Here is a 21,955-nt window from a genome sequence, read left to right on the forward strand (position 1 = left end):
TTCTAATATTATAAATAACCTGGAATCTTTTGCTTTATTCTATCATTGTCGTCAGTTTTGTTTCGAGGCGTTCATGTTGGCTCGTGTGAGCACTGATCTATGTTTCTGTGTTGTCTAAAATACACTGAAAAAAGGAGTTTCAGTATTTCATTTAGAAAGTGTGTAGTTAGTGGCCTTAATTTGTTTATATTAGAGAGACTAAACCTAATCAAATACTGAAGTAATGTGGATGGATTTTGTAAAGAATAGCAAGAGAAGTGTTTTTGCACTAAGATAGGCTAGATTTTTTATAAATAATTAACACTCTATCGTATGATACGCTGCAGCGCTACAGTCAATTGTCTGAGTAATATCGATTGCATTCCACTCAGGCTACGATCTCCGCGTTGGATTGTTCTGTTCAAAACTTTTGAAAAAAAGAAAAAGACTGACGCGAATGATAGCTATATTTAAATAATGGGTTGGGTTGTTTGGGGGGAAGAGACGAAACAGCGACGTCATCGGTCTCATCGGATTAGGGAAGGAAGTCGGCCGTGCCCTTTCACAGGAACCACCCTGGCATTTGCCTGGAGCGATTTAGGGAAATCACGGAAAACCTAAATCAGGATGGCCGGACGCGGGATTGAACCGTCGTCCTCCCGAATGCGAGTCCAGTGAGCTAACCACTGCGCCACCTCGCTCGGTATTTAAATAATAGTTGAGACTGAACATTTTAGCAAAAAACAGAGAATATTAGCATACACGTTTCCTGCCAACTATGATAAAGCGAGAAAATTACAGAAAAATAACATTGTGGTTTCTCTCAAGATATACGATTGACACACCGGGCTAGAACTTTACGAAAGCTTCGCTGAGAACCACGTACGAAGATTTTTAACTAGGCTAGGCCTGTGACGCCTCCTTTATTGAGATATCTGCGTATCAGTCGCGCCCGTGAGACACAATTAAACAAGAAAGTACGAGAATCGTGACAACGAGCAACGGACACCACGACGATGACGCAGAAAAAGACGACAGACGGGAGACACCGAGTCAGACCTGTTACACTACTGCCCCTTGGTATAAATTCTGTAGTCATTTTATGTAGATTCCTCGAATGTTCGTAGTTTTTGCGTGTTGTATCTGGCCATGGTGGCTGAGTTACTGCATAACACAAAAACATCGAGAGTTACAAATCGCTGGTATTTCGTAACAGCTGGGCAGCGAACGTGTGCAAAATTACTGCCCCCCCCCCCCCCTCTTTCCGTTACTACGTGAGTGCAGTTAACAGTTAAATACTGGTAGCACGGAAGGCCGACTAGTGACAAAGAACTGGTGTTCGACTTTCAGGGGTCGCCATGGAAGCGGTGAGCATGCTGGCGGCAGCGGCTGCCCTGCTGGCCCCGGGGATCAACTGGACTCTGCCCAACGAGCCGCCCGTGGACCCAGCCTTGCTGATGACGACCGTAAGTACGTCCGGGCGCTGGGCGCCTCCTTATGGTGGATTAAGCTTCCTCTTCCCACTCATCTTGTGCTTGGCGGTTGCGGCGTCCTCGTTAGTTGCCTGTATTGCCGTCCATGGTAACATATGTTTTATGGAGAGAACCCCTAAGCAGTTCATAGTAATCAGTTTCAGTCCATGTTGATCACCATAGATCTGTCTCAGTAACCCTGTGGTTCTGCCGTTTGTACCATCCATCCATAAAGATTCGAGATTGGTTTTATTCCTAGCGTATAAGTGACATCAGCACAGTGAATACTGTGGGAGCTTGAACTCACAACTGCAAACATCAGACGTTGTCCTCGATGGTGAATGTTCATCGGAGGTGAGGGGTATCATCTGGAGTGCCCCAGGGAAGTGTGGTAGGTCCGCTGTTGTTTTCTATCTACATAAATGATCTTTTGGATAGGGTGGCTAGCGATGTGCGGCTGTTTGCTGATGATGCAGTGGTGTATGGGAAGGTGTCGTCGTTGAGTGACTGTAAGAGGATACAAGATGACTTGGACAGGATTTGTGATTCGTGTAAAGAATGGCAGCTAACTCTAAATATAGATAAATGTAAATTAATGCAGATGAATAGGAAAAAGAATCCTGGAATGTCTGAATACTCCATTAGTAGCGTAGCGCTTGGCACAGTCACGTCGATTAAATATTTTGGCGTAACATTGCAGAGCGATATGAAGTGGGACAAGCATGTAATGTCAGTTGTGGGGAAGGCGGATAGTCGTCTTCGGTTCATTGGTAGAATTTTGGAAAGATGTGGTTCATCTGTAAGGGAGACCGCCTATAAAACACTAATACGACCTATTCTTGAGTACTGCTCGAGCGTTTGGGATCCTTATCATGTCGGATTGAGGGAAGACATAGAAGCAATTCAGAGGCGGGCTGCTACATTTGTTACTGGTAGGTTTGATCATCACGCGAGTGTTACGGAAATGCTTCAGGAACTCGGGTGGGAGTCTCTAGAGGAAAGGAGGCGTTCTTTTCGTGAATCACTACTGAGGAACTTTAGAGAACCAGCATTTTAGGCTTACTGCAGTGCAATTTTACTGCCGCCAACTTACATTTCGCGGAAAGTCCACAAAGATAAGATAAGAAAGATTAGGGCTCGTACAGAGGCATATAGGCAGTCCTTTTTCCCTCGTTCTGTTTGGGAGTGGAGCAGGGAGAGAAGATGCTAGTTGTGGTATGAGGTACCCTTCGCCACGCACCGTATGGTGGATTGCGGAGTATGTATGTAGATGTAGATGTAGATATCAATTCGACCAGTCAATTGTGAGCATATAATGTTAAGTAGTAGATATGTGAAAGTAGTGTGACAACGTTGTTGTAACAAACTGCAATGCAGCAACATCGCTAAATCCTGCAAATCAACTGAACAGCATTAGCGAACCATGATTTTAGTTTCAAAACGTAGATTTGTCAGACATGAGTCTGCACAACGCCACCATTTTTTGACGTAAACAACCATCTGCAAGGTTAAAAAAATTATTTTATTATCTGCAAGCACTATTGTTAAAACATCTGGACTTGAGCTATAGTGTTATGTAATATCTGTTAACAAATGCTTTGCGATGTGTGAAAAGCAATCCAGAGGCAATTTGTTCACTCATCTAAGCTAGTAGCTAATTGGTGCTGTATCAGGGTGCACTGTAACGGAAAACATCTAATTCTGCAAACGCACAAACCATCCGTAACGTACAAAATATAATTCGGCAAATTTCAATTAATCGGCTACATGTCATATTATTTTATTAGTACTATATATATATATATATATATATATATATATATATATATATATATATATATATATACGCTGTGAATATACTCATACAAGTTTACCTTGGAACATAACGAGACCTATTCTTGACATGGGTACTAAATGGGCAGAGAAAAAAGCATTAAACAGTGTAAGTAATCGGAATTTATGGCACAAGCTGTGAGCATTAGACATAATGGGGGGATGACAACGCATATCTGTACTTTAATAGAGAAATGCCAATACATTCTAGAGACATGATGTCAAGACAAAATTACAGTTTTTCCTACATGGGAACAATAATGTGGCAGCAAGAGGCGTATTGGAAAAAACCGGAAAAGAAGCACTGCAAACCATTTAGAAGAAATATTAAAAAATAGCGTATAAGGTAGAATAGGCCGACAGCAAAACGGATGTTCTGATGAACCAGCTGCCTGAACTATTGCAATAGCTTCATGTACCTCCCTATGGATCAGATTATAAAGTAGGATTTTGCTTGGTTTTTAACAAAATAGACGTATGTGACTACCTAACATCAAACGATGACTGCTGTGTGCAAGAAAAAGACTACCAGATAAACAATATTGTTATTTGTAAACAACGATAAGGTTATTTAATGTGGATGAATTCCAATTGTAGAATGAGTATATATAACAAATTTGTATGTTAAATCATGAATACAGGAGTGAACTAAGGTATCGATCACCAATTTATCAGTTTTATTATTTTCCCTGATACACGTTTAGTGCTTATAGTTAAACTGACGGTGTTCTAACTGCTGCAGTATGTACTGTGTTCAATGCAAGATGCTGAAGTGTCGTAGCTACGTTCGTCAGTCGGTGTGCTTCTGGAGTATGCTATAAAATAATGCTACCACGTTCTGCCACCAGATGAAAGTATGGCGCTGTAAGCAGTCATAATATAAAATGTGTGCTATTGTGATGTCAGTATGCAGTTTGTCATTTGGCAACGCATGATTATTTGTTTTGTGAAGCGACCGTTGGTGTAAATGGTTAAGAAAATTGAAGTTTTCCGTAAGATACGCTATGGCTATTGACAAGGAAGACCGTCCACTGCTGGTAAAGTTGTTTTATCAGAACGGCAGAATAGCAGCGCTGCGTTGTGGGAATATCGCCAACAGAAACAGCGGTGAAGAGGCTTGATATAAATAAATGAGCCAAAGAATTTTGAAGAAACAAGTGAATTAGGTGCTGCAGCAGGGAGATGGAGGTGGCCCATTTCCGTGGCAGTTGTTGAAGTTCCTGTAGCTATAAGCACAGCCAGTGCTCAACCTGTTTCACGGGATTTGTCTCTTCCCTGATCAACAGTTCAAAAGGCATTGAGGCTCATTTTACGGATGACATGTCGCCGACGAATATTCTTTGGATGGACGAGGAACATTTCACTCGGCATGGTGTTGCGACGCATAGGACTCGCATATGGAGTTTGGTGGTTCTACTCCGCCACATGTTGTGCAGGGACATGCACTGCACTGAGCTTATGGGATTACATGGTGATATTTCATAATTTCCTGATGAGCTCTGGTATATAGTCAGCTGACATAAAACTCGGTACTGTGTAGATCTTGCTATGGGGAAATGTGTCAGGGTGATGGAATGTTGATAGCGCTTCATTTCTGGAAATATTTCGAACAAATAAGAGATATCCAGAATGAGATTTTCACTCTGCAGCGGAGTGTGCGCTGATATGAAACTTCCTGGCAGATTAAAACTGTGTGCCCGACCGAGACTCGAACTCGGGACCTTTGCCTTTCGCGGGCAAGTGCTCTACCATCTGAGCTACCGAAGCACGACTCACGCCCGGCACTCACAGCCTTACTTCTGCCAGTATCTCGTCTCCTACCTTCCAAACTTTACAGAAGCTCTCCTGCGAACCTAGCAGAACTAGCACTCCAGGAAGTTTCATATCAGCGCACACTCCACTGCAGAGTGAAAATCTCATTCTGGAAACATCCCCCAGGCTGTGGCTAAGCCATGTCTCCGCTATATCCTTTCTTTCAGGAGTGCTAGTTCTGCTAGGTTCGCAGGAGAGCTTCTGTAAAGTTTGGAAGGTAGGAGACGAGATACTGGCAGAAGTAAGGCTGTGAGTGCCGGGCGTGAGTCGTGCTTCGGTAGCTCAGATGGTAGAGCACTTGCCCGCGAAAGGCAAAGGTCCCGAGTTCGAGTCTCGGTCGGGCACACAGTTTTAATCTGCCAGGAAGTTTCATATCAGCGCACACTCCGCTGCAGAGTGAAAATCTCATTCTGGAAACATCCCCCAGGCTGTGGCTAAGCCATGTCTCCGCTATATCCTTTCTTTCAGGAGTGCTAGTTCTGCTAGGTTCGCAGGAGAGCTTCTGTAAAGTTTGGAAGGTAGGAGACGAGATACTGGCAGAAGTAAGGCTGTGAGTGCCGGGCGTGAGTCGTGCTTCGGTAGCTCAGATGGTAGAGCACTTGCTCGCGAAAGGCAAAGGTCCCGAGTTCGAGTCTCGGTCGGGCACACAGTTTTAATCTGCCAGGAAGTTTCATATCAGCGCACACTCCGCTGCAGAGTGAAAATCTCATTCTGGAAACATCCCCCAGGCTGTGGCTAAGCCATGTCTCCGCTATATCCTTTCTTTCAGGAGTGCTAGTTCTGCTAGGTTCGCAGGAGAGCTTCTGTAAAGTTTGGAAGGTAGGAGACGAGATACTGGCAGAAGTAAGGCTGTGAGTGCCGGGCGTGAGTCGTGCTTCGGTAGCTCAGATGGTAGAGCACTTGCCCGCGAAAGGCAAAGGTCCCGAGTTCGAGTCTCGGTCGGGCACACAGTTTTAATCTGCCAGGAAGGTTCAAATAAGAGATAGATCATACGAAATTATTGGAGGCTGTTTAAGACTTTCAGAAGCTCCCTCCACACATGGTGGCCACTGCAGATGATGGCCCTGGTAGGTGTTGAATCAAGCAAAGGCTGTATATTCCTTGAGTGCTAGGTAAGGGAGCATTAGTCTGCATGCACACACTCATGCAAGTAGCTGCACTGCCTCTCTCTACTAAAGCGATAGCTGGTCAGTGGCGTGCAATGGTTGGGAACAGTGCAGAAGCTGGGCCCTGTTAGCTCGGTGCAGACAAAGTTGATCATGAAAGAAAACTTCCTACATTTTTGCTTCTATTAGTAAAGACAGTTGTTATTTTTCCTATCCTACCCCAGTGATAGCGGCATCAGCGCAAGTGCAAGAAATTGTTTACAGTGTAATTTAGTTTTAAGAAATGTTCAAATGTGTGAATTCCTAAGGCACCAAACTGCTGAGGTCATCGGTTCCTAGACTTACACACTATTTAACCTAACTTACGCTAAAAACAGCACACACACCCATGCCCGAGGGAGGACTCAAACCTCCGGCGGGAGGGACTGCACAATCCGTGACATGGCGCCTCAAACCGCGCGGCCACTCCAAGCGGTTGTAATTTAGTGATCTCTTGCGGGTGTACCCCAGTGGCCTTGCTGAGGTGGTAACACTGGTGCCTGTCAGGTCACCAAAGTAAGTGGTGTCCCGCATGGTTAACACTCATATGGATCTGTTGAATGCTGTTGGCAAGAGGCGTGCACTCAGCCCTTGGGAGAGCAGTCTGCTGACCAAAAGCCCCTCGTAATCCATTTCCAGTGACGCCTATTGGCTGAGGATGATGCGGCTATCGGTCAGTATTGTTGCGCCTTCCGCCCCCTGTTCAGACAGAGTTTTTAATTTACGTGTGTGTACATACATGTCTACAGAAATGCTCCTACTTGGATGCTTTTAATTCCCTACTGCTTTTACACATCCACAATAATGTCACTGTGTAACACTGAAAATACAGATACAATCCCTTCTGCGCCATTCAAATCTTTTAACCATTTAATATCAGTTGACAACAATATTGATATTTCTCAATCTGTAAGCTTCATTACAGAGACTTTATTTAATATGTAATGGCAATAAGAGCGTATTTATTTGTGAATGTATACAGGGTGGCCCATTGATCGTGACCGGGCCAAATATCTCACGAAATAAGCGTCAAACGAAGAAATTACAAAGAACGAAACTGGTCTAGCTTGAAGGGGGAAACCGGATGGCGCTATGGCTGGCCCGCTAGATGGCGCTGCCATAGGTCAAATGGATATCAACTGCGTTTTTTTAAAAATAGGAACCCCAATTTTTATTACGTATTCGTGTAGTACGTAAAGAAATATTAATGTTATAGTTGGACCACTTTTTCGCTTTGTGATAGATGGCGCTGTAATAGTCACAAACGTATAAGTACGTGCTATCACGTAACATTCCGCCAGTGCGGACCGTATTTACTTCGTGATACATTACCCGTGTTAAAATGAACCGTTTACCAATTGCGGAAAAGGTCGATATTGTGTTGATGTATGGCTATTGTGATCAAAATGCCCAATGGGGATGTGATATGTATGCTGCTCGGTATCCTGGACGACATCATCCAAGTGTCCGGACCGTTCGCCGGATAGTTACGTTATTTAAGGAAACAGGAAGTGTTCAGCCACATGTGAAACGTCAACCACGACCTGCAACAAATGATGATGCCCAAGTAGGTGTTTTAGTTGCTGTCGCGGCTAATCCGCACATCAGTAACAGACGAATTGCGCGAGAATCGGGAATCTCAAAAACGTCGGTGTTGAGAATGCTACATCAACATCGATTGCACCCGTACCATATGTCTATGCACCAGGAATTGCATGGTGACGACTTTTAACGTCGTGTGCAGTTCTGCCACTGGGCACAAGAGAAATTACGGGACAATGACAGATTTTTTGCACGCGTTCTATTTAGTGACGAAGCGTCATTCACCAACAGCGGTAAAGTAAACCGGCATAATATGCACTAATGGGCAACGGAAAATCCACGATGGCTGCGGCAAGTGGAACACTAGCGACCTTGGCGGGTAAATGTATGGTGCGGCATTATGGGAGGAAGGATAATTGGCCCCCATTTTATCAATGGCAATCTAAATGGTGCAATGTATGCTGATTTCCTACGTAATGTTCTACGGATGTTACTACAAGATGTTTCACGCATGACACAATGGCGATGTACTTCCAACATGATGGATGTCCGGCAAATAGCTCGCGTGCGGTTGAAGCGGTATTGAATAGCATATTTCATGACAGGTGGATTGGTCGTCGAAGCACCATACCATGGCCCGCACGTTCACCGGATCTGACGCCCCCGGATTTCTTTCTGTGGGGAAAGTTGAAGGATATTTGCTATCTTGATCTACCGACAACGCCTGACAACATGCGTCAGCGCATTGTCAATGCATGTGCGAACGTTACGGAAGGCGAACTACTCGCTGTTGAGAGGAATGTCGTTACACGTATTGCCAAATGCATTGAGGTTGACGGACATCATTTTGAGCAGTTATTTCATTAATGTGGTATTTACAGGTAATCACGCTGTAACTTCATGCGTTCTCAGAGATGATAAGTTCACAAAGGTACATGTATCACATTGGAACAACCGAAGTAAAATTTTCAAACGTACCTAAGTTCTTTATTTTAATTTAAGAAAACTACCTGTTGCCAACTGTTATTCTAAAATTGTGTGCCATATGTTTGTGACTATTACAGCGCCATCTATCACAAAGCGAAAAAAGTGGTCCAAATGAAACATTCATATTTCTTTACGTACTAAACGAATGTGCAATAAAAATGGGGGTTCCTATTTTTTTTTTAAAAATGCAGTTGATATCCGGTTGACCTATGGCATCGCCATCTAGCGGGCCAACCATAGCGCTATTGGTTTCCCCCTTCATGCTAGACAAGTTTCTTTCTTTGTAGTTTCTTCGTTTGACGCTTATTTCGTGAGATATTTAGTCCGGTCACGAGCAATGGACCACCCTGTATAATTGATTGTAATTATAATATAAATATTGTAAATTACTGGGTAAAGGTGAAGGAAATTTTGTTTAAGTGTATCAATAGCAAAGACTTAATGGTAGTAGCTGTGCCGTTATTTATATTTGCTTATGGAGTGTCTCTGTCACGCTGCAAACAGAGAGAAGACACTGCAGATACAGTCTTGAAAGAGTGCGGAAGTGTTTGTTCGGTGCTCCCACAGACGCAGTGTGCAGCTATGACCGGGCTAATGTAGGCACATCTACTTTATTTATTAGTGAGTATTGAGAGCATGCCTGGAGTGGACAAGTGGAGGAAGCTGCAGTTCCAACTATTGCCTGTCCAATAATTATCCTTGGCTCTGGAGATGACTTTTAGTTCTCAACCACAAGCAGCAGCTCAGGATTGTCGTCGGTTACAGTCTTCATCATTCGTACAACTTCAACATCGTAAGACTGTTAACTAACAGAATATAACTAATACTGCACAAGTATTACCCAACGACATTTCTTTAACAAACTTTAATGACTAACTTTCTTGAACAATAAACTGCAATAGTTAAAACTTGTAGGACAAATGTGTCGTCATTATCCTTGGACATTACTACCAAACAGGGTTCCTCTTCTTTCCATTCAAGCATTGTGTGTCATAAAAATATGAAAACTGATTCACTATTTATTGCCAATTTTGTTTGTTTGCTAATAACCAGTTTCAGTCTAAATTTTGCTACCTCAGTAACTGTTCATTCTTGTATTCCATAACAGAGGCTTAACTAACTTGCAATTTTGAGTATCAACTTCTCTTACTTAAAGTAACCCAAAATTTTGCTGGAGAAACTAATAACTACAGATGTAGCCCAAATTAAAGGTGTGCAGTTTCATTTATTCTGTATTTAGCTTAGCGAGTGACTTTCGCTGGCTTGGTATGTATTTTATTGTTCTTATGTTAAAAGTAAATAAGTTCCTCATTGGTTAAAGTAAATTCAATTCAATCTTTCAATATTTAAAAGTAAATTGCTTGCCTTTTTCCAAATTTTGCATTACATTACACTGAGGTTATTGAAAGTCATTTTTTTGTGTAACAAAGCTTCTGTTGCAGTCAGTCATTTATTTAAGCAGCAACTTCTTTTAGCTCTGCTTTCAAAATTTAATACTTCACAATAAGTAATTGCAAACTCTGTGCTTTCTGATTCATTCATTTTCTTGTCAACTGTTGTGTTGTGGAACAGCGTGACAACCTCCCGTTGCATGCCTGTGATTACTTGCTTGATTTTGTTTGCCATTACCTTTCTTACGATTTTGGATATTTATGCCCGAATGGGCTGGCGACCATTTAGTTACCCCTTTTTCTTCCCCACCAGTAATTTTTGTATTAAGTACTACATGGTACCCTTTCCACCCCATGTGTGGTTCGTGAGCGATTGTACTAAATTCTATCCATTTCAAATTAACAGTATTAAGTTTAGGTTTAGAGTAGATTATTCCTTCAGAAGGGTCTGTTGTAAACTTCCCTTCTACTAACCTCTATTATTTTCCTTCTGTAGCGATAATCTTACTCATAGCAAACTTTCATTAGGCATGCGTGATCATGGTCATTCATATCGCAATCTAATAGGCCGATTAGGAAGGGGGACGTTACAGCTGTGTTAAACTTCTCTCAGGCAGCCTATAGTGACGTCATAGTGTGTCAGCCATTGTTTTTAACAGACTTATAATATAAAGATAGATTCCTTACAGAGAGACGTTCGCACATAAATAGACATGATTTGTAACACGAGCATATTTGTTTAAATAATACACTGTAGTAACTTTTATACATTAAGTGATGGAAGATCATCCTACTTGTTTAAATAATTCATGCGATAACTGTTAAACGTTAAAACATGGTATATTAGTGTATTTGTTTAAATAACACGCTGTGGCAGCTGTTACAGTGATATCCCGTGGTTTAAAGTTTGTTATAATGAACTGTGGTATTTGTTAAACGGTTTTAGTCCCATACTTACCATGATCTACTGTGTCTGGTTGACAATGTTGAAAAGTGGCTGAAAGTGAGTGTTTCCAACTGGGAAAAACTGGCAACGTTTCTACAAAAATTTTAACAAACTACTCCAAAAATGTAACAAAGCCTCCAAAACTGTAAATAGAAATGGAAGGTGGTCATACATTGGAGTGCTTCCAGAAAATGCCATGGGCAGATGTGATGTCACTAAATTACAATAATTCCGGTAATAGAATAACGCCTTATCATTTTTCACACTTCCACTGCAATGTCAAAGTACTTGACGTCAAGTTTTGCCTCGTAATTTGTAGTAATTCAGCCCACCCAACTGGACTAGACAAGAGAGGGAGAGAAGATGATAGTTTTTGGTCATAAATTATCATAATTAAGATTGGATTAAAAGTGTGTGGTAATAAATTATACTCACATAAATATAACTAAAAGCATACATGACCTGTTTGTTTACATTAAGGTCACAAATTACACTTACCTAGACATAAATTTAAACCACAAGTGTGTGGCTTGCTTACATAAGGCTAAAAGCATCTGGTGGCTATTTTGTTTACATGAGGGCCACAGCTGCATTATGGGAATGTTTACATAAGAGGCATGCCCAAGTGTCTGGTTTATTTACATAAGGATAACAATGGTCACATAGAGATGTTGTACATTCTTCCGCTACTCACAGCCTAATGCTCATATACGACAAATTTCCGAAGGTTTAAAAAGGTAGATGTTTGAAGCACCTACTCGTATAAAACAACGTGGACCCTCGCCTCATACCTAATATTCCTTTTCATTTTTCCTCAATGGAATGCATTGTCCAATCAGAAGTATCCAGGCATCCTTATACAATATGGAATTGACCATGAGATGCCCGCAAGAAGTCTCTATGTGTCCATTGTTATCCTTACGTTAAAAAAAAAAAAAAAAAAAAAAAAAAAAAACAGCCACTTGGCCATGCCCCTTATGTAAACATTCCTGTAATGTGTCTGGGGCCTCCATGTAAACAAAATAGTCACCATTGTGAAAGAAAGGTGTGAAGTATTCTGTTGACAGTAAAGAAGCAGTGACAGAAGAATGGGTCGATCAAGAGAGTTCATTTACTTCAAATGTGGACATTTCAACCCATTTAAAGCTGCCCAAGTGGACTGTTGGCAATATGATTGTGATAAGGAAATCTGAAGGCACAGCTACAGCTTAACCAAATCAGGGAGACCTCATGTACTGAGAGACAGGTACCAACCAGCATGCGGATGGTAACTGCAAGCAATTGCGTGCAGTCACGGGAAGGAATCACTCATGAATTCCAAAGTGCTACCAGCAGTCCATCTAGCACAATGACTGTGTGTACGGAGTTAGAAAAGGACGGGTTACAATGGCCTATCAGCTCTACATAAGCCACAAGTTTCTGTAGTGAATGCTAGGCGATACCTGAGGTGGTGCAAGGAGGGACGCCACAGGACAGTGAATGAACGTAAATGATGTAGATGGATGAATCATGCTATACCCAGTGGCAATCGGTTGGAAGAGTTTGAGTTTGGTGAATGCCTGGACAACAAGTCATCATGTGTAATGCCTACAAATTAATAATGAGGAGATAATGTTAAATATTTTCCGTGGTTAGGGTGTGGTGCCCTTACTACACTTACCAAAACAATAAATGCTGAAGGACAAGAACACGATTTACAGCACTATGTACTTCATACAGTTGAAAAGCAGTTCATGGGCGATGGCTGTTTGTATCAGTATGAGAATGCGTCTTGTCATAAAGCAGTATCTGTGAGACAATGGTTTGTGGACAATAACATTCCCGAAATGGATTTGCCTGCCCAACTTCCCAATCTGAACCCAATGGAACATCTATGGGACGAATTAGAACGATCACTCTGCTTCAGACCCCAGCGTCCAACATCACAACCTTCTCCAAATTCAGCTGTAGAGGTAGAAAGAGCAGTCATTCCTCCACAGAGATTCATCCACTTCATTGAAAGTGTCCCTAGCAGAGTCTCAGCCATCATAAAAGCGAATGTTGGACACACCCCAAAGTAATTTCTAGTAATAGGTACCCAGATTCACTACTGGCAATTAAAATTGCTACACCACGAAGATGACGTGCTACAAACGCGAAATTTAACCGACAGGAAGAAGATGCTGTGATATGCAAATGATTAGCTATTCAGAGCATTCACACAAGGTTGGCGCCCGTGGCGACACCTACAACGTGCTGACATGAGGAAAGTTTCCAACCGATTTCTCATACACAAACAGCACTTGACCGGCGTTGCCTGGTGAAACGTTGTTGTGATGCCTCCTGTAAGGAGGGGAAATACGTACCATCATGTTTCCGACTTTGATAAAGGTCAGATTGTAATCTATCGCGATTGCGGTTTGTCGTATCGCGACATTGCTGCTCGCGTTGGTCGATAGCCAATGACTGTTAGCAGAATATGGAATCGATGGGTTCAGGAGGGCAATACGGAATGCCGTGCTGGATCCCAACGGCCTCGTATCACTAGCAGTCGAGATGATAGGCATCTTATCCGCATGGCAGTAACGGAAAGTGCAGCCACGTCTCGATCCTTGAGTCAACAGATGGGGACGTTTGCAAGACAACAAACATCTGCACGAACAGTTCGACGACGTTTGCAGCAGCATGGACTATCAGCTCGGAGACGACGGCTGCCGTTACCCTCGACTCTGCATCACAGACAGGAGCGCCTGCGATGGTGTACTCAACGACGAACCTGGATGCACAAATGACAAAACGTAATTTTTTCGCATGAATCCAGGTTTTGTTTACAGCATCATGATGGTCGCATCCATGTTTGGCGACATCGCGGTGAACGCACATTGGAAGCGTGTATACGTCATCGCCATACTGGCGTGTCACCTGGAGTGATGGTATGGGGTGCCATTGGTTACACGTCTCGGTCACCTCTTGTTCGCATTGACGGCACTTTGAACAGTGGACGTTAAATTTCAGATGTGTTACGACCCGTGGCTCTAACCTTAATTCGATCCGTGCGAAACGCTAAATTTCAGCAGGATAATGCACGACTGCATGTTGCAGGTCTTGTACGGGCCTTTCTGGATAAAAAAAGTGTTCGACTGCTGCCCTGGCCAGTACATTCTCAAGATCTCTCACCAATTGAAAACGTCTGGTCAATGGTGGCCGAGCAACTGGCTCGTCACAATACGCCAGTCACTACTCTTGATGAAGTGTGGTATCGTGTTGAAGCTGCACGGGCAGCTGTACCTGTACACGCCATCCAAGCTCTGTTTGACTCAATGCCCAGGCGTATCAAGGCCGTTATTACGACCAGAGGCGGTTGTTCTGGGTACTGATTTCTCAGGATCTATACACCCAAATTTCGTGAAAATGTAATCACATGTCAGTTCTAGTATAATTATTTGTCCAATGAATACCCGTTTTTCATCTGCATTTCTTCTTGGTGTAGCAATTTTAATGGCCAGTAGTGTACTTTCGATCGGGTAGTGAGTAAGATCTGTCGGTTCATTATTTTTGGCTAACTCGACGCGCCTGTCATATCGGAGACAGGCAGTTGCAACTGAAACACTTGGAGACTTCTCTTTTACTGACGGTACGTTTCTGCTGTGTTGCTGGCAGGAGCAGCTGTGCAGGGAAGAGGGCTTCCAGTGCGAGACGCACTCCACCGAGACGGAGGACGGCTACCAGCTGACGGCGCACCGCATCCTGCCAGCGGCGGCCGACAGGGGCGCTGTGCTCGTCATGTCAGGGCTCATAGGCTGCTCCGACAACTTCGTGCTGCGCGGCAGGAACAAGTCCTTGGGTAAGTCACCAACGCTCTCATTTACATAACTTCTTTTGCAAACTCATCGCTCCCTCTGCTGGTACACTATGTGTTCAAGTATCCAGACACCTGACTGTAAATGACTTACAAGTTCGTGGCGCCCTCCGTCGGTAATGCTGGTATTCAATATGGTGATGGCCCACCCTTAGCCTTGATGACAGCTTCCACTCTCGCATACATACGTTCGAGCACGTGCTGAAAGGTTTCTTGGGGAATGGCGGCCCATTCCACAAGGAGTGCTGCACTGAGGAGAGATATCGATGTCGGTCGGTGAAGTCTGGCACGAAGTGGGAGTTCCAAAACATTCCAGAGGTGTTCTATAGGATTCAGGTCAGGACTCTGTGCAGGCCAGTCCATTACAGGGATGTTATTGTCGTGTAATCACTCCGCCACAGGCCGTGGCTCGATCGTGTTGAAAGATGCAATCGCCATACCATAATTGCTCTTCAATAGTGGGAAGCAAGAAGGTGCTTAAAACATCAACGAAGGCATGTGCTGTGATAGTGGCACGAAAAACAACAAGGGGTGCTAGCCCCCTCCATGAAAAACACGACCACACCATAACACCACCGCCTCCGAATTTTACTGTTGGCATTTTATGTTCACCGGGAAGTCGCCATACCTACATCCTGCCATCGGATCGCCACATTGTGTACCGTGATTCGTCACTCCACACAACGTTTTTCCACTGTTCAGTCGTCCAATGTTTACGTTCGTTACACCAAGCGAGGCGTCGTTTGGCATTTACCGGCATGATGTGTGGCTTATGAGCAGCCGCTCGACCATGAAATCCAAATTTTCTCACCTCCCGCCTAACTGTCATTGTACTTGCAGTGGATCCTGATGCAGTTTGGAATTCGTGTGTGATGGTCTGGACAGACGTCTGACTGTTACACATGACGACCCTCTTCAACTGTCGGCGGTCTCTGTCAGCTAACAGGCGAGGTCGACCTGTACGATTTTGTGATGTACGTGTCCCTCCACGTTTCCACTTCACTATCACATCGCAAACAGTGGATCGAGGAATGTTTAGGAGTGTGGAAATCTCGCGTGCAGACGTATGACGCAAGTGACACCCAATCACCTGAGTACGTTCGAAGTCCGTGAGTTCCGCAGAGCGACCCATTCTGCTTTCTCATGATGTCTAATGACTACTGACGTAGCTGATATGGAGTACGTGGCAGTAGGTGGCTACACAATGCACCTAATATGAAAAACATATGTTTCGGGGCGGGGGTGTCCGGATACTTTTGATCACATAGTGTACCATACCAACCTCCATCTCTTCCTATAGTGTGCTAATTTATCAAATCTCTACATATTTACCAGACGCCATGCTCGGTAATTTAATTCTATATGCTTTCAGTTTCTTTAACCGCATTTATCAGTACAACCCATCCAATACAAATACAAACGGTTTTTAGCCTACAACGCTAGACATCTATATGTTCTATACTGATCATAAAACTGTAAAAATGTTGTGTCCACCTGTTTGTCTGTTTGAGCACGCTAATCTCCAAAAATCTCTCGATGAATATTTATGGGTTTTCACAGTTAACTAGAGTGCAGGTTGGGGCAATATATAGACTTTATTTCATCAAAATTGGAACATGGAGAGAAAAGATACTGTAATTTAAAATTTTATCTAAACTCGTCCATTCGTCTTAGTAATTTGAATGTTTAATCATCATGGCATAGTACACCAAAGACCCAATACAAGGCGCTGTTAGTTTTTCACAACACTTAGAGCCAGTACCCGGTACCTTTAGTCTTTTACTCAGTAGGGATGTATTTTGGGAATTTTGGGTCAGTGACAGATTTAAACAGCACAATCTTATTTTTATGACTGTTGTTGTGGTCTTCAGTCCAGAGACTGGTTTGATGCAGCTCTCCGTGCTACTCTGTCCTGTGCAAGCTTCTTCATCTACGAGTACCTACTGCAACCCACATCCTTCTATATCAGCTTAGTATATTCATCTCTTAGTCTCCCTCTACTATTTTTACCCTCGACTATTCCCTCCAGTACAAAACTGGTGATCCCTTGATGCCTCAGAACATGTCCTACCAACTGGTCCCTTCCTTCAGTCAGATTTTGTCACAAGTTCCTCTTCTCCCCAGTTCTATTCAATACCTCCTCATTAGTTACGTGATCTACCCATCTAATCTTCAGCATTCTTCTGTAGCACCACATTTTGAAAGCTTCTATTCTCTTCTTGTCTAAACTGTTTATCGACAATGTTTCACTTCCATACATGGTTACACCCCATGCAACTACTTTCAGAAAAGACTTCCTGACGGTTAAATCTATACTCGATGTAAACAAATTTCTCTTCTTCAGAAACGCTTTGCTTTCCATAATCCGTCTACATTTTTTACCTCCCTACTTCGACAGTCATCAGCTTTTTTGCTCCCCAAATAGAAAAACTCATTTACTACTTTAAATGTCTCATTTCCTAATCTAATTCCTTCAGCGTCACCTGATTTAATTCGACTACATTTCATTATCCTCGTTTTGTTTTTGTTGATGTTCATCTTATATCCTTTCAAGACACTGTCCATTCCGTTCAGCTGCTCTTTCAGGTCCTTGCTTGTCTCTGACAGAATTACAATGTCGTGGGCAAACCTCAAAGTTTTTATTTCTTCTCCAAGGATTTTAATTCCTACTCCACCTTTTTGTTTTGATTCCTTTACTGCTTGCTCAATATACAGATTGAATAACATCGGGGACAGGCTACAGCCCTGTCTCACTCCCTCCTCAACCACTGCTTCCCTTTCATGCCCCTCTACTCTTATAACTGCCATCTGGTTTCTGTACAAATTGCAAATAGCCTTTTGCTCCCTACATTTTACGCCTGCCACCTTCAGGATTTGAAAGAGAATATTCCAGTCAACATTGTCAAAAGGTTTCTCCAAGTCTACAATTTGTAGAAACGTAGGTTTGCCATTACTTAATCTATCTTCTAAGAAAAGTCGTAGGGTCAGTATTGCCTCGCGTCTTCCAACATTTCTACGGAATCCAAACTGATATTCTTTATCATGAGTACAACAACGAATTTCCTTGGATAGAATATATGGATTTACAGGTTTTTCTTTATGCATTAAAAACCTAACGACATTATTTTGCTTCTTTCGATAGGTTTTACTTCTTGTGACTTATTTCCTAGGTAAGTTTTTTTTTAATTATGAACTTATTTGCGGAAGTTTACAGCAGTGACAGATTTAAGCACCACAATTTTATCTTTACAAACGTAGACTAATGTTGAAATTACTTAGCTCTGATCGAGAGTGTGATGCATTATCTCACTCCTCGGAACCCTTAACTCGCAGAGGCTTAAAGTTACCTCTCTCCAACGTAATGTCATAGAAGCGGCAATTTTGAAAGGAAACAGCGCATTTGAGTTTTCATCCCCAAATCCAGCTTATTCTTAATAGTTCACCATTTCGCTTTAAACGTGTACGGTTCCCGGTGAGCTTATGTTGTTTCATGCTTATAAACAAAGCACAGCGCCAGAAACTGTATCTAGAAGTCGTGGACCTTGGTGTCAGTTGCTGTTTTCATAGCCAGCCGTACGTAGCTATCTCCTATGTTAGTGAAACAACAAGCTCTTCAACCATGTCCTCAATCGTACTTTTTCACACTTTTATACAAAGAAGCTTCATCAGTCAAAAATAAATTCTATGCATAAGAAGTCTTGGACTCAGCCGTAAATAAATATCTGGGCATTGCCAGGATTGCCAGCTGGTGAGAAATAAAAATTGTAAGTAGGCTGTTTAGGTTTTTATGTTGGTAATGCCACGTAGCACTCTGTATGAAAATCACTGACTGAGCTGTGTGCAGTCTGTGGCTGGTTGGCATAGTTGGAATATTCGCTATTGTAGTGTTGGGCATTTGGAAGTGAACAGCACGTTGAGCAGTTGGAGGTCAGCCGCCAGCAGTGGTGGATGTCGAGAGAGAGATGCCAGAGTTCTGAGAGGTTACTGTAGGTGGACGATCTGGACGTGAGTCCGCCAGAAAAAGGAAATTTTTAAAGATGGTTGTCATGAATTGATAGATATATGTGATGACTTTTGAACATTATTAAGGTAAATACATTGTTTGTTCTCTATCAAAATCTTTCATTTGCTAACTATGCCTATCAGTAGTTAGTGCCTTCAGTAGTTAGAGTCTTTTAGTTAGCTGCCAGTATTGGCGCTCGCTGTATTGCAGTAGCTCGAATAACGAAGATTTTTGTGAGGTAAGTGATTCGTGAAAGGTATAGGTTATTGTTAGTCAGGGCCATTCTTTAGTAGAGATTATTGAAAGTCAGATTGCGTTGCGCTAAAAATATTGTGTGTCAGTTTAGTGACGATCAGAATACGTAAAGAGAAAATTGTCTGAGTACACTCATTTTTATTCAGCTGTCTCTGTATCAATCAACGTAAGAGTTTTTTTTTTTTTCAGCACTGTCATTCACAATTTTTCAAGGGGATGTTTCAAAATACAAGTGATAGATAGCAGTAACAAATAATTGGATGCTAATGTCCGTCAGATAGTCAACATGAAACTGGGCCCAGGTTGTCGCTTAGTCATATTCTAAGTGGTTACTATCAGACTGACGGTGTTTCGAGTGCTGCAGTGTGCACTGTATTCATCACAAGACACTGGAATATCGTATGTGTGGAGCATGCACAAAACAATAATAGTGCCACTTTCTACCACCAGCTGAAAATGTGGCGCTGTAAGCAGTCTGAACGTGGTGTGGGTCCAGGAAAAGGGTAGGAACGGTCAGACACATGATAACGATGCATCAGACAATGTGCGTCCAGTATGGTCTTCCGATTCACCAGCAACGTGCATCTGCAACAGGGCATGATCGGCAGTACCCGCAGCGAGCAATATGTCGCCGTATGCTGTCCTTCAGATCAGGAATCCTTCAGATCAGGAAGAGCCCGAACACATCCATAATAGACACGATCTTTCACTTAGCCCCACAACCAGGAGTCACATGGATTAAGGTTGGCGAATCTGGAAGACCACACATCTTAAAATTGCCTAGAGACGAAGCGGTTGTTACCAAAGATTTCTGGAAGCAAATCTTTCACCAGACAAGCGACATGTGGAGCCACAGTGAAGTTTGTGTGGGTTCCTGGTCATGCCGGTCTGCCAGGAAACGAGGCTGCTGACGCTGCTGCCAAGGCTGCAGTCCTCGTACCTCAGCCCGCTAGTTCCTATATTCTCTAAGATGATCTCTGTGTTACCGTCTGTCAGCAGGTGGTGTCCCTTTGGCATCGCCCATGGTCCTCCCTTCACGGGAATAAGCTCCGGCTTATGAAGCCTCTCCCAGCGGTTTGGACGACCTCCTCCGTGCCCTCCCGCCGGGAGGAGGTCATTTGAACTCGGCTGCGTATTGGGCACTGCCTTTTTAGCCATTTGATAAGCGGCGCTACCCCACCACTTTGTACACACTGCACCCAAGTTTTAACTGTCCGCCACTCCCTGACAGAATGCCCATTTCTTAACCGTTTACGTTCGCGCTTGGGTCTGCCGTCTCAGCTATAGGCCGCTTTAGCAACTGACGCGCGGGCTGTCGACCGCGTTTTACTTTTTATCCGCCGAAACAATATGGTGAAGGCCATTTAATTTTTAGTTTTGGCCCTGCGTTTCTGTATGGTGTCTTTTTTAGCCCTTTCTCCACGTCCCTGTTTTCAGCTGTCTTCTCTTATGTCAATTGGGACTGACTATAGTCGTTTTTTAACTCCTCTGTCTTCGTGTTCTATAGTTTTGACTTGGGGTCGTGTGACCACAGTTGTTTTCGCGCCCTAAAGCGAAACAAAAACATCTTGCATGAAAATAATGGTGTGGACACAGTTGCGTTCTTGCAACGCCGGAATCATGTGTTGTACAAGTACATCCACATAACGTGCGGGTGTCAGTGTACACCTGACAGAGCCACGATGTGTCATCTCCTCGAGGACAACCTACTGAGAATGAAGGAGCTTGTAAACCCACACCACACAGTCACATAACCTGAGTGCAGCGGGCGTTTCTGCACAACATTTGGTGGAGTAGAACCGCATACGAGACATTTCTGTACATTCATGGCACCATGCAGAATAAAATGTGCCTCATCAGTACACAGAATATTCCCTGGCCACATGCCATCCACTTCCTTGCATGCCAAAAACGCGAAGGGCAAAGTCACGGAGTTGTAGGCTATTTGGAGCTTCATTAGGAACATATTCTGAATATTGCAGGAATGCCCACGGGGGAGAGAATTCCTGTGACACAGCTCGAGCCCTGCAATTCCCTGCTTCTGGAGCTGCCTTCGAGTTGTTTTGCTGGTGACAGGGTTTGCGAGTGTGACATTCAATTCTGCAGCTGTCGTCCTCTCATCTGCCATTAAAATCCTCTTCCACCACAATCACTCAGTAGACACTTTTGTCCACGCTGTGACTTAACGGATAATACCCGGGTGTCCCAAAAAGAATGACCTGATTTTAAATAGAATTACTTATTAGGAAGAAGGGCTGAACACCAACAAATAGCATACTAAATTACTCATAAAAGACAGAAGTTTATAAAAAATCCATCATAAATGTTCAATATGTCCTCCATTGGCTGCACGGACGACATCTTGCCGATAGCCGAATTCATCGCAAACTGAGCGTAAGGTATCTTCTGTCACTAAAGCTACAGCATCTGATATTCTGGTTTTTAGTTCATCAGTGTCACGAGGTAAGGGAGGAACGTAAACGCTTTGTCTAACATATCCCCCAGGAAGAAATCACATTGTGTAAAGTCAGGAGACCTAGGAGGCCAAGAGTATAAGGCCTGGTGTCGCGGTCCTGTACGCCCTATCCAATGTTGAGGCACGTTGGCATTGAGGAAACTGCGCTCATTGTTGTGCCAGTGCGGTTGTGTACCATCTTGCTGATGGATGAAATTGTCAGAGTCAAGTTGTGGAAATAACCAGTTCTGCAGCATTTCAAGATATTACTAACCTGTTATGGTTTCTTCCTCAAAA

At 43.2% G+C, this 21,955-nt stretch overlaps 1 protein-coding gene across 1 annotated transcript in view; it reads left to right on the top strand.

Annotated features, from left to right (window-relative positions):
- Positions 1–1,337: 1,337 nt before the first annotated feature.
- The window catches only part of LOC124619977 (lipase 3-like), a 114,073-nt gene continuing 93,455 nt past the window's right edge, over positions 1,338–21,955 (top strand). The window contains exons 1-2 of the mRNA XM_047146640.1: positions 1,338–1,449; positions 14,747–14,930. Coding sequence (XP_047002596.1) covers positions 1,338–1,449; positions 14,747–14,930 — 296 coding nt within the window. The remainder of the gene's footprint in view (positions 1,450–14,746; positions 14,931–21,955) is intronic.

This window comes from Schistocerca americana, chromosome 6, assembly GCF_021461395.2.
Source record: "Schistocerca americana isolate TAMUIC-IGC-003095 chromosome 6, iqSchAmer2.1, whole genome shotgun sequence".
In the NCBI taxonomy this organism is placed as follows: domain Eukaryota; kingdom Metazoa; phylum Arthropoda; class Insecta; order Orthoptera; family Acrididae; genus Schistocerca; species Schistocerca americana.